The 14,023-nt window shown below is 32.4% G+C and overlaps 2 protein-coding genes across 2 annotated transcripts; both read left to right on the top strand.

Annotated features, from left to right (window-relative positions):
• Positions 1–5,511: 5,511 nt before the first annotated feature.
• Positions 5,512–6,063, top strand: LOC148926350 (transcription factor bHLH51-like; the record flags this gene model as incomplete). Its single annotated transcript, XM_089059095.1, has 2 exons — positions 5,512–5,667; positions 5,773–6,063. Coding segments are annotated over 2 exons (447 nt in total), but the record flags the coding sequence as incomplete, so codon positions are not given.
• Positions 6,064–9,622: 3,559 nt separating this feature from the next.
• LOC148926349 (protein FAR1-RELATED SEQUENCE 1-like) lies at positions 9,623–12,561 on the top strand. Its single transcript, XM_089059094.1, has 3 exons — positions 9,623–10,184; positions 10,310–10,570; positions 12,503–12,561. Exons 1-3 carry the CDS (start codon positions 9,623–9,625, stop codon positions 12,559–12,561), a joined length of 882 nt encoding a protein of 293 aa, XP_088915220.1.
• The last annotated feature ends 1,462 nt before the right edge of the window (positions 12,562–14,023 follow it).

Here is a 14,023-nt window from a genome sequence, read left to right as displayed (position 1 = left end):
GTCAACTACATATACAAATTCATGTCAACAATACACATATAATGTCAACCATGTGTACAATCCATGTCAACTACATATAAAATTCATGTCAACTAACAAACATATAATGTCAACTATGTGTACAATCCATGTCAACTACACACATATAATGTCAACTACATACAAGTCATGTCAACTACGGTACATATCGTGCCAACTACACGTACAAGCCATGTCAACTATGTTACATACTACTATGTCAACTACACATAGAAGAATGTCAACAACAATTATAAGTCATGTCAACAACAATTATAAGCCATTTCAACTACACATGGAACCATGTCAGCAACAATTATAAGCCATGTCAACTACACATAGAAACCATGTCAACAACAATTATAAGTCATGCCAACAACACGTACAAATCATGTCAACAACAATTATAACCAAATGTTAACTACACTTTTAAGTCATGTCAACAACAATTCAGTCATTTTACAAAAACAATATTCTATTTAATCTTAGTTTTAGTTATTTTACTTTAACAATATTCTCTTCTTTCTCTTTTCCTTTCTCCTGTTGTTTTTCTTTGTTCGTTTCAACCTGTACGTCATCCATTGGGCCTGCAGCTGGTGGTGAGATAGGGGAGGCTGATTCATTATTGTTATCACCCACTGTGTCCTCTTTTGTTCCTTCTACTTATTCTTCTTTAGCAGCCTATTGAATTAGTAATTTATAATTAATATCAAATTAATTTGAATTAATTCTAAATAACAAAAGACAAGATTTTGCTCACCCCTTTAGGATCCATATGGCGATATAGGGATATTTTCTCTGTTTCTTTCTTCTGCACACTGCTTGTAAATTAGTTATACAATGTTAGTATCTAAACTGTAGGAGTAATCTAATGTCAACTCAGAGAAACATATGTACTTACTTTATCAAAGAAATGTCCAAATTTGAAAGCATGTAGTGACTGTGAAATGTTCATGAATTTTACGAATTTCCTGCAGCAAGCCAAGAGGCACAACCTGTTAGATTTCTTAGTTATTTTATCCTAATATGCATAAACTTACATCAGCTGGATTTTTTATATCATCACAAAAAATCATCAATACATAAACTTCTACCAAGGATTTAACGTCTAATGCAATTCAAATATTTTTACATATAGCTCAATACAGCTGCCCTAGTTTACTAAAACAGTTAACAAAAATGAAGCAATGAGTTAAAACGAACCTTGTTGAGGAAGTTCACTGAAGCTAATAACTGCAATCACTGCAAGGAGAAGTGCGCAAAGTAGCCACGTCGAGCTAGCAACATCCAACCACTCTCTACTCCCTTGTGAAATGTAGTTACTGAAACGTAGAAACATAGATTATGATGATGAGGATGAACTTAATCATTAATTGAACTGAATCACATGTAGCATGGCTTGCTGCATGTGGTGACGGTTGAAGCTGAGAGAGAGTTAAGAACACAAGATGCCTTGAACATTAATATATCAAGATGGCTTGCTGCATGTTGATGCCTTGAACACGTCTGTCTAATTAGCTTGCGCTTCTTCAATTGCTAATCAACAAAAAAATCATCAGAAATTGAATTCATAAGAAAACAAATCTACATATGTTTTAAAACACTAAAATCAAAGTAATAGCTATTGACTTACTACTACAGCCATACATATGTTTTCTACAGTCATTCTAACAGCTATTCAAACAAGCATAAACTATGTCAATAAAATTATGTCAACGGCTATTCAACAATCATACAGTCTGTTATTATAGCTATGTCAATAGCTATTGACTTACTACTACAACCATACATATGTTATCTACAGACATCCTAATAGCTATTCAAACAAGCATACACTATGTGAATAAAATTATTTCAACAGTTATTCAACAATCATACAGTTTGTTATTATAGCTATGTTAATAGTTGTTGTATAAAATGTCAATAATCTTAAAATTTTAAACAAATCTTTCTCTTCTGATTCTACCATCACTTATCAACAAAAAAATTCAGAAATTGAATTCATAAGAAAACAAATGCAGATGTGTTTTAATTCACTAAAATCAAAGTAATATACTTAAAATTTGAATCAAATTCTTAACCTGAATCAATTACTTAAAATTTAAAAATTCAAGCTTTCACTACTTATTACCAATCAAAATATCAAGAACAAACACTTTCCTGAAACGATCTGTGAAAATAAATTTCAATTAAGTGACAAAATAAACCGCAAATTTTCCAATGCCCTCAAGAACCAGGTCGCAATGAAAGATTCCTTATTACTACCAGATCGCCTACAAAATTTAAAAGAAATGTCGAAAAAGTAAATGTAGAGAACCACCACTCCACTATCAGCTAAAAACATTTCAACAAAATCACATAAACAAACTAAAAAGCAGAACACAAATTAAACTAATTAAATAAGGAGAAAAGACGATCAGATTTTATTCTCAGCAATTGAACATCAGAAAACCAGGGCATTGCACAAGAATCATCAGACAGTTCCAAATCAAAATGACTACACAAATAATTAAAAAGAAGACATATAACACGGAAAAAAAATCGAATCTCTAACCTGAGTGAAACAAAAAAGTGAAAGTCTGAGCCAAAACTGAAAGTATCAATCGATGAACAGGAACGGAAATGTAGAAACAACGCTAGTCAAATCCACTTCTCTGTCTTCATCTCTCACGATCTCCGCCGATTTGGAATACCGATTCTCTTCGATCGTTGCTTCAGCCGATTCAGCTACAATCGGGGCTTCAGCCGATTGTCTTCGATTTTGCTCTTCGATCGTCATTGCAGAAAACTGTTCGATTTTGCTCTTCGATTTTGAAGGTCTACGAATTGAAATTTGAAGATCAGCAGATTTTTCAGCGAGATTTTGAAGGTTTTCGATTTTGCACAATTGTGTGAATTGTATGAAGATTTGCAGATTTGCAGATCTGAATGTCGTCGAAATTAGAAAATGATTTGAAATACAATTTTATGTTTTCCTCCATTTATTAATAAAATTACAATTATACCCCTTTGTTGACATAATGTGCTAACTGTTGACATTTCATGAATCTTATGGATTAGTGGCCCATATTGCATCTCAATTCTCAATTAAGGTAAATAATCTCATCCTAACAAGACCATATATATATATATATAGAGAGAGTCCCATTATCCACAAATCCACTCTTAAAGACCGAACCACCGAACCCTACCAAATTAGGGCTTTTAGATCTAGTTTTTTATAGATGAGATTCAAAAATTTATAAATTATTTTCTCCTTCATCACTGGTCTATTTTTATTCATCCGAAGGTAAATAAGTCATACTAACACGTTACGAATATTTAACTTCATTCCAGAATATATTACTACTTCATTCCGGTAGGTTTTTACTTCATTCTTGTAGGTTTTTACTTCATTCCAGTAGATTTTTACTTCGTTCCAGTACGTAAATGTGGTTTCACCGTCGCGTGCCGTTCTTTCTCTCTACAATATCTATCACCACCGCCATGGCGCTAATATTGGTTTAATAAACACATGGAATAATATAATAAATTATTGGAATGAAGTATGTGTAGAAGCATTTGAAGTCCTACTGGAATGAAGTAAAAATCTTATCCAATGAAGTAATAACGTTCCTGAATGAAGTAATAAACTCACTTGAATAAATTGCATTTTTAAATGTTAATCAAGCAAAAACCCACGTCAATGAATTTGAATGAAACATATGTTGAATCATTTCAAAACCTACTGGAAGCAAGTAAAAACATGTTGTAGTTTCAAGGTATTAGGTACAGAATGAAGTAATAAACCTATACAATGAAGTAAAATGGGCTAGTAATGAAGCAGAAATTTTTTTCGCAGCAGCACATCTCATCAAAAAAACTAGATCTAATGGCCTAGATTTGGTCTCTAGTTCGGTCTTTAAAATTGGTTCGACATTGATCACAACTCTCTCTCTATATATATATATATATAGGGTCTTGTTAGGATGAGATTTTTTGGCATAATTGAGAAATGAGATGCAATCTCAGCCACTAATTCACAAGATTAACTTAATGTCAACAACTATAACATTATGTCAACACGGGGATATAATTGTCTTTTTATTAAATTGTATTTGAAATCATTTTCTAAAATCCTTTCTAAAACTCTAGCTTCAAAGTCTTCAAATCTTCAAATCTTCAACATTCAAATCTTCAAATCTTCAAATCTTCATCATTCAAATCTTCAAATCTTCAAACATTCAAATCTTCAAATCTTCAACATTCAAATCTTCAAATCTTCAACATTCAAATCTTCAAATCTTCAACATTCAATAAAATAACACTTATTAAAATTTTAACAACTAAAAAATAACACGTATAATTCACATATCAATACCAAGAATATCGAATGTCAACAACTCGTATTAAAGTGTCAACAACTAACAAATAACACTTACAATTCACATATCAATACCGAGAATATCGAATGTCAACAACTCGTATTAAAATGTCAACAACTAACAAATAACACTTACTATTCACATATCAATATCGAGAATATCGAATGTCAACAACTCGTATTAAAATGTCAACAACTAACAAATAACATTTATAATTCACATATCAATACCGAAAATATCGAATGTCAACAACTCGTATTAAAATGTCAACAACTAACAAATAACACTTATAATTCACATATCAATACCGAGAATATCGAATGTCAACAACTCGTATTAAAATGTCAACAATTAAAAAATAACACTTATAATTTACATATCACTACCGAGAATATCGAATGTCAACAACTCATATTAAAATGTCAACAACTAAAAAATAACACTTATATTTCACATATCAACAGCTAGATTATTGAATGTCAACAACTCGTATTAAAATGTCAACAACTAATATATTATGTCAACTACGATGTCAATAACAAACGTTATTTATGTCAACTACGATGTTAACAACAAACTTTATATGTGTCAACTATTATGTCAACAATAACATTTTACAAATAATTAATGTCAACAACAAATATTTACATGTCAAGGACGAATATTATTTATGTCAACAACAACGTTTTACATATAATTCATGTCAACAACATTTTTCATAGAATTTATGCCAACGACCTATATAATTCATGTCAACAACAAACGTTATTATGTCAACGAGCTATATAATTCATGAAGTTCCTATCTCCAACATACAATTAGCAAGTCGTATCCAAAATCCACAGATACGCAATAATGCAAATAACTCTGCTTTAGAAAAGATCAAAGAAAACTCCTATTCCCTAAGTAAACTAAAAGGAGATCCAGACACTCAATGTAACCAATGGAAAAATCCACAAAATTGTAAAAATACACAGATAACAACATCGTTCGATCCATTCTTCTAATTTCATACTATGTCGAAGAGCATCAATCAATTACCGCCAGATTAAAATAACCAAAATAGATGAAAATCAACTAATCAATTTTTCAAAATTGGAATTCGCTCAGCCTAGATAATTCACTGTAATACACCGATGAACAGCCGTGGCTCCTCCCTCCCGCCGCCTCTGCCGACCGAGCCGCCTCTGCCTCCAGAAGCCTCAGCGAAGCCGAGAAACGCCGCAGAGACAGAATCAACGCTCAGCTCTCCACTCTCCTCAAACTCATCCCCAAATCCGAAAAGGTATTTTTCCCTCTCCTCTCTCGAATCAAATTAAAAATCAAAACTAAAACCAAAGCAAAATTGAATCAAAATTCTCACTAAATTGATCGATTCCGATCTATGTAGATTGACAAGGCGGCGCTATTGGGGCACATGGTGGATCACGTGAAGGAGCAACGGCAAAGAGCGAAGGAGGCGAGCAAAATCAGCAGCGGCGTGCCGAGCGAGATCGACGAGGTGATCTTCCATCAGATTGAAGACAGATCGGAGCATATCAAGGCGTCGATCTGCTGCGACAATCGGCCGGAGCTCTTCGCGGAGATCGGGAGCGCGCTGAAGGCGCTGGAAGCTACCATTGTCGAAGCCGATATCACGAAGCCACTTACACCAGCACCCTCACCAGAATCCCCTAATTAAAATATGAATTTACCATTCTGCCCTTTTATAATAAATTAATCTAAATTTTTTTTTGTGGGGCAAAATCTGGACCACTCATTTAATGAAAATGAGTGGCTGATATTGCATCTCATTTCTCAATTATCCTAAAAAATCTCAATTGATCATGAACCTATATATATAGGGTTTAGGGTAATTGAGAAATGAGATGCAATAAATTGAGAAATGAGATGCAATATCAGCCACTCATTTTCATTAAATGAGTGGTCCAGATTTTGCCACACAATAAATATTATTAGATTAATTTAATATGAAAGGGTAAAAGTATCTTTTCGCGTTTTAATTTAGGGTTCTTCATCCTAATTCGTCTCTGATCGCGATTCTGGTGAGATTTCATCTATTGAATCATATCTCTCATTGAATCTATTTTAACGATTTATGATTCAATTGATTTATAAAATTAGACTCAAACGGTTTCAACGATTTCAACGATACCTGATTTGCGATTCAATTTTTGAAAAATCGACGACCTGTTCGACGGATTTCTCTGTTGATTTTGACGTTTTTCGGTTGATTATACCCACTTTTATTCTGTTTTTATCATTTATTTGTTGATGCCCAATTAAATTTGTTCCTAATTAGTTTTTTTTTTATTTTCTCATCTTCAGGTACGATTTCAGTTCATAATCAACAGCTAAGTGTTATTTGATGGATTCTTCATCTTATTCCGAGTCTACGTCGACGAATGGTGGAGGTAGTTTGGTTTGATTTTCATTAACATGAATTTTTTGTGTTATGTTGGTGATTTATGCTCTGTTGACATGATTTAAAAATCTGTTGACATGATTTATGTTAGTTGGTAAATATTCTGTGTTGTTGTTATGCTCTTTGTGGACATTCTGTTTCATTAACATTATTTTGTTGTGTTATGTTGATGATTTATGCTCTATTGAAATTATTTATATGTACTTGTTAATTATTCTGTTGACATAGTGTGTTTGAATTGGTGTATTCTAATTAAATTGGACATTTTGATCCTGATAATTTGAAGCATGTTCTGATATTTTGGTTTACATAACTTATATCAATTGTCTAAGAATTTGACAAGAGTGCAGCCACGTCTTTAGATATAACTATAGGGGTAATTTTCTTATTTATGTGAAGCTACTTGAGAAATCAGCTCAATAATTCTTGACCGAGGAAATAAATGTTAGTCTTAGTGGATCAATGTTTGGTTGGATTTTCTTGAATGTAAAAGTCCATATGATATGACCATAACAGAGTCCTTAACTTGACTTAAAAAGATCAGTTAGTTATTGGCTAAGCAAAAGACCATAAATACTTAGGAGGTTGAGAAACATGGTTGAGTTTGGAATCTATGGATACTTTAGGTGTAGACTGTTTAACCCTTTTTTCATAATCAGTTGTGAGTTTTCAAGGGGAAAGTATGGGTTATGAGCTCTTTGTTGACATGATTTATGTGTACTTGTTAATTATTCTGTTGACATCGTGTGTTTCAATTGGTGTATTCTAATTAAACTGGACATTTTGATCCTGGTAATTTGAAGCTTGTTCTGATATTTTGGCTTACATAACTTATAACAATTGTCTAAGAATTTTACAAGAGTGCAGCCACCTCTTTAGAGATAACTATAGGGGTAATTTACGTAAGTCTTTTGATTTGCGTTAACGTGACTTGAAAATCTGATGACATGATTTATGAATGGTGGAGGTAGTTTGGTTTGATTTTCATTAATATGATTTTTTTGTGTTATGTTGGTGATTTATGCTCTGTTGACATGACTTGAAAATCTGTTGACATGATTTATGTTAGTTGGTAAATATTTTGTGTTGTTGTTATGCTCTTTGTGGACATTCTGTTTCATTAACATTATTTTGTTGTGTTATATTGGTGATTTATGCTCTGTTGACATCGTGTGTTTCAATCGGTGTATTCTAATTAAACTGGACATTTTGATCCTGGTAATTTGAAGCTTGTTCTAATATTTTGGCTTACATAACTTATAATAATTGTCTAAGAATTTTACAAGAGTGCAGCCACCTCTTTAGAGATAACTAAAGCTGTTATGTTGTTGATTTATTCTCTGTTGACATGACTTGAAAATCTGTTGACATGTTTTATGTTCCTTGGTAAATATTCTATGTTGTAGGGTCTGTTATTCCAATTTGCAAGCCTGAGTTGAGGCCTTATGAAGGTCAAAAATTTTCTTCTCTTGAGGAAGGAATTTCATTTTATGAAAAGTATGCTCAGGAGTGTTGTTTTGATTGTCGAAGATTTGGGAATAGGTCTAGTGGTGGTGTTATTATTTTTCAGTATATTGTTTGCAATAGACAAGGATTTCATACAGTAGATTCATTGGATGTTGATGTTAATGTATCTGAGAATGGTAATGTGTCTGATGATGAAGAAGTATCTTCAAAGAAGAGACGTAGACGTGGCACGAAAAGGTGTGGATGTGGAGCGAGAATTAGTTTTAAGTTTTTTTCTGATTTTGGTGATAAGTATTACCTTGTGCATCAGTTTGTTGAGGAACACAATCATACTATGGTTGACAAAGATCATAAGAGATTTATGAAAGGTAATCGGAGTTTGAATGATGTTCATCACAAGTTTGTTGAAGATTGCACCAAAGCTAACATCGGTCCTACCTCTACTTTTAACTTATTAAAAGAGTTTTTCGGTGGTTATGATGTTGTTGGGTGTACGTTGACTGATGTTAGGAATTGTTCACGTGATATTAAAGAGAAATTAAAAGAAGTGGATGTGCAAATGATCCTAAATCAGATGCAAGAGAGGAAGAGAATTTGTGAAGGCTTTTTTTACAAATATCAATTATCACCTGAAGATAATAAGTTAGTGAGCTTATTCTGGTCTGATGCTGAGTCTCGAAAGCATTACCACATGTTTGGAGATGTTGTAGCATTTGATACAACATATTCAACAAACAGGTAGTTTATTTATTATACTTATTAATTGACATAGATAGTAGTTGATATGGTAGTTGACATATGATACATTTGTACTTTGCATCATTTCTGATTTAATAGTTGACATAGCATATACCTATAATTGACATTATTGATGTATTTGTTCAATAGGTATCGTATGGTGTTTGGTCCATTTACCGGGAAAGACAATCATGGGTGTCCTATTGCGTTTGGAGCTGGTTTCGTATCCGGTGAGAACTGTGATGCATTTTCATGGCTTTTCACTGTATTTGTTGAATGCATGGGTGTTGCTCCAAGAATCATAATCACTGACCAAGATTGGGGAATGAGGCTTGCCATTGAGAAGGTATTACCTGGTACAAGGCATCGTTTGTGTATGTGGCATATTATGAGCAAGTTATTTGAGAAGATACCTAAATCAATTTCTGATAGAGAAAAGTTTAGTAAGGAGTTTAAGTCTTGTGTTTGGTCAGAGTTGTTAGATCCGGATGAGTTTGATATATTATGGACTAGTATTGTTGAAAAATATAGTGTAGAAGATCATAAGTGGTTTAAGGATATGTTTTTGATCAGACAGATGTGGATCCCAGCCTTCTTTAGAGATGTTCCTATGGGTTCTTTAATGAGAACAACATCTTTTTCAGAATCTGAAAACAGCTTTTTTAAGAGGTACTCGAAACCGTTGTTCAATTTTGTTGACTTCACTCTTCAGTATAACAATGCCATTGATGCTCAAAGGAATCAAACTGAAAGGCTTGACTATTATGATTCTGTAATCACTCCAAAATATGTCACTGATTTAGCATTTGAGAAGCAATTGGGATCTGTTTACACAGATAGGATGTTTAGAGTGGTACAAGATTTGATTGTTGAGGCTGATAAGAGTTGTCGGATGATTAGCATGTCCACATTGGAGAACATCGAGGTCTTCAAAGTTTCTGATGCTAGAAAGAAGATCTTTACAGTTAGACATGAGATAGAGACTGAGTCATATGAATGTGAGTGTAAACTATTTTTAAGGTGTGGTTATCTATGCAGCCACCTTTTTTTCATCCTCAGAAACAAAGATGTCAACAATATTCCAGAGAAATATGTTGGTAACCGTTGGCTTAAAAGTGAATTACTAAAGGAAGTTCATGGTCTCACAATTGATGAAAGTGCGTCTGACAGAGGTGTGCCAACTTTTTTCTATACATATTTCAGTTTAAGTTTTAGCATGTGTTGTTTAAGCTGTTGACATATCTTATATAGACAGTTAACATCTTATATATGCTGTTGACATTTTATATGTGCGCAGGTTCTAACAAAGATGACAAACTAAAGATTGCTAACAGATGTCATGGTCGTTACTTTGGTCTATATCAGCGTGCTTTTAGAAATAAAGATCATTTGATTGCTTTGGATAATTTGCTTGCGGGTATTGGTCCTGAAATCTTTAAAGATGACTGTGCTGGATCGTCTTCTCTTGATAAAAATGATTCAATCATGAACATATATGGTATTGCTGTTCCTGAAGAAATAACTGCCCATGCTCCAGATGTGGTTAGTACAAAAGGAGGTGCAAGTGACAAGAAAAGCAGGATTAAGTCAAGCATAGAGAAAGCAATTGAAAAAGCAAATAAACCTCATAGGCGTTGTGGAAAGTGTCATAAAATTATTGATCATAATGCTAGAAGTTGTGGCAGAAAGGAGACATGATTGTTTTTTTTTTTTAGTAGTCAGGGTTTTTTTTTTTTATTTGTTGACATAGACTACAAATTATTGACATTTTCTCATTTATTGTTTATATCTGATTTTAATCTCTATTGACATCTATTTATTATTCTGTTTTTTTAATTATAAGATTTGTTTTCTGAGTTGTACACCTTTATACAAATTGTTGACATTTGGTTATAAGTTGTTGACATTTCAATACAAGTTGGACATGCCTTGCTTTGATGCTCCTTCATGTTTTTAATGTGCACATGTCAACCACTTAAAAATTAAGTCAACTATATATACTGGCCATGTCAACAAGTAATATAATTATGTCAACTATGATGTACATTGTGTAAACGGTACATAAGAGTCATGTCAACAACGCTACATATCGTGTCAACTACAAGTACAAGTTATGTCAATTATGTTACAAACCATGTTAACTATACGTACTAGCCATGTCAACAACTAATATAATTATGTTGACTATGGTGAACTTCGTGTCAACGGCATATACTAGTCATGTCAACTATGTTTTAAGCCATGTCAACTACACGTACAATCCATGTCAACTATATTAGTTTTACAATTATATCAACTTTTGTGCATATCGTTGCAACGGTACATAAAATTCATGTCAACTACACGTTAGAGCCGTGTCAACTACACATATAAGCATGTATACTATATTACATAGTATTTTAACTACAAATTGAATCATGTCAGTCATGTCAACTACGTATAGACCCATTTCAATTACGTTACATACTATGTCAATTACGCACAGAATCATTTTAACAACAATTATAAGTCATGTCAACTATGCACAGAACTGTGTCAACAATAAGTATAAGCCATGTCAACACCAATTATAAGTCATGTTAATAACAATTATATTAACTATGGTGCATATAATGTCAACGATACATAAATGTCATGTCAATTACACGTTAAAGCTGTGTCAACTATATTATTTACTATTTTAAATATCTATAGAATTATGTCAAGAACAATTATGAGTCATGTCAATAACAATTATAAGCCATATCAACAATAATAATAAGTCATGTGAATCATAACAAAATTAACAGAAAATATACATTTTCATAAGTTCAAAAGTTAGAAACCACAGTAATAGCTGTTTTGAAATCCATCCCAAAACAAGAAAGCTAACAACATTAAACGTTAAATACATCCCAAATTTTGTTTCACTACTTTCTATTAACAAACCACTTTTTGTATTTGTTGTTTAAACTATTCAATCTGTGTTTGTTTTCTTCCATCCATGCATCAGCTACTTCTAAAATGGGCACTCTCTGGTTGTTGTAACTTGATGCAATCAAGTTGTAGCAATATCTTCCACGTAGTACCTGGAGTATCTTTATGTTGTGTGCAGAGAAGCCAACATTCCATTCACTATCTTTTTTCCAACATAAGTTTCCATGTGTCTCATTAAATAGACACCACAGTCCTTTATGTTACTGCTTTTGGCCCACTTCAAGGAAAGAATATCAATGTAAGACTTGTTAATATTTTCGAATATGTCTAACAAGTTCTTTTTTTTGTAGTATGCCTCCAACATATCTTTCTGCAAATATATTAATAAATAAATAAAACTACAAATAAAAAATATTTTAACATTGTGCATAAATTATATCAACAGAATGTAGAGACTGTTTCAATAATATAAAAAAAATCATACCAGTAAACCAATTTCATGGCCATACTCCTCTAATGCTTCCATACCATTAACTTTTTTGTTGTCTATGATCTCAATCTTACTTTGTTTCAGCCAAAATACTACCAGGTAGTAACGTCGGTGTTCCCAGATTGGAAAGAAGACCTATATGACATTGAACATAAAATTACATTCAAAGAACACATCCTAATATTTTCTCAAAAATTTAATTGTTAGATCTAATTACCAAATCAATGTTTCTCCAATCAAATTCTAGTCTTTTTTGAATCTCATTCTCTATTTCATCAATGAATTTGTTCGTAGCCATCATAGTATTCCAACTTTCTGGCCAATTTGTAACATTGAAATTCTGCAATTAACATATTTGGTTAAGGAGATCTGTAATTCAAATATTTTATATAAATTTTTAGATTACTTACAGTTGGAGATGTTGTCATGAAAAAGCGTGCAAGTGAAGTTGTTGGCTTTTCTTTTTCAATGTTGTTCAAATGTGAAGCCCATGAGTCAATAACACCAGATTTGATTTCTTCATGGGGCTTCAGTGAGTTGAACAATTCTTTAGATGCCCAAGTAAAATCATCATCATACACACATGTATTCCTGAAATGAAGTTATAAAAATAATATATGAACAACAATCATAAATCTTGTCAACTGTTTAGAAAACTAAATTATACATACTCATCTATTCTTCCAGTTTCTACTATGTAGTAGTAGAGATTTCTTTCATGAACTTCGAGGTATGGCAGTATATCAACATCATTTACTTCTGCTTTGTTGTGTTCTGATTTGTTTTTATCTTCTGGAAGTGCAATCTCAGATAATGAAGCAATATTCTGTTTTCAGTGGACATAAAATTCATGTCAACTACAAATTCTTGCCATGTCAACTACGGTACATAATATGTCAACTTCTCATAGAGGCCATGTTAACTACATTTATAAGTTATGTCAACTATGGTACATAATATGTCAACTACTCATAGAGGCCATGTCAACTACACTTATAAGTTATGTCAACTACACGTAGAAGCCATATCAATAATTATTATAACTCATATCAACTACACTATCAAGTCATGTCAACAACACTTCACTCATTTTATAAAAATAATATACTGTTTAATTTTAGTTTAAGTTACCTCAACAATATTATCTTCTTTATCCATATCTTCTGGAAGTGCAATCTCAGATAATGAAGCAATATTCTGTTTTCAGTGGACATAAAATTCATGTCAACTACAAATTCTTGTCATGTCAACTACGGTTCATATCTTGTCATAAAAGTAATGTCAACTACGGTACATAATATGTCAACTTCTCATAGAGGCCATGTTAACTACACTTATAAGTTATGTCAACTACAGTACATAATATGTCAACTACTCATAGAGGCCATGTCAACTACACTTATAAGTTATGTCAACTACAAGTAGAAGCCATATCAATAATTATTATAACTCATGTCAACTACACTATCAGGTCATGTCAATAACACTTCACTCATTTTATATAAATAATATACTGTTTAGTTTTAGTTTTAGTTACCTCAACAATATTATCTTCTTTATCCAGTGGGTTTTCTCTCTCTGTTTCAACGTTTGTGTCATCTTGAT

Source organism: Salvia hispanica, chromosome 5, assembly GCF_029641045.1.
Source record: "Salvia hispanica isolate PSC_SH4W2 chromosome 5, Shi_PSC_v1, whole genome shotgun sequence".
NCBI lineage: Eukaryota > Viridiplantae > Streptophyta > Magnoliopsida > Lamiales > Lamiaceae > Salvia > Salvia hispanica.
The sequence above is the reverse complement of the archived record's forward strand: the minus strand, read 5'-3'. Positions and strand labels throughout refer to the sequence as shown.

Coding starts and splice junctions, on each gene's coding strand:
- LOC148926349 (XM_089059094.1), top strand. CDS start 9,623: ATGGGTTCTTTAATGAGAACAACATCTTTTTCAGAATCTGAAAACAGC. Junction 10,185..10,309: donor TGAAAGTGCGTCTGACAGAG/GTGTGCCAACTT, acceptor ATATGTGCGCAG/GTTCTAACAAAGATGACAAA. Junction 10,571..12,502: donor TGTGGTTAGTACAAAAGGAG/GTGCAAGTGACA, acceptor ACTTTGTTTCAG/CCAAAATACTACCAGGTAGT.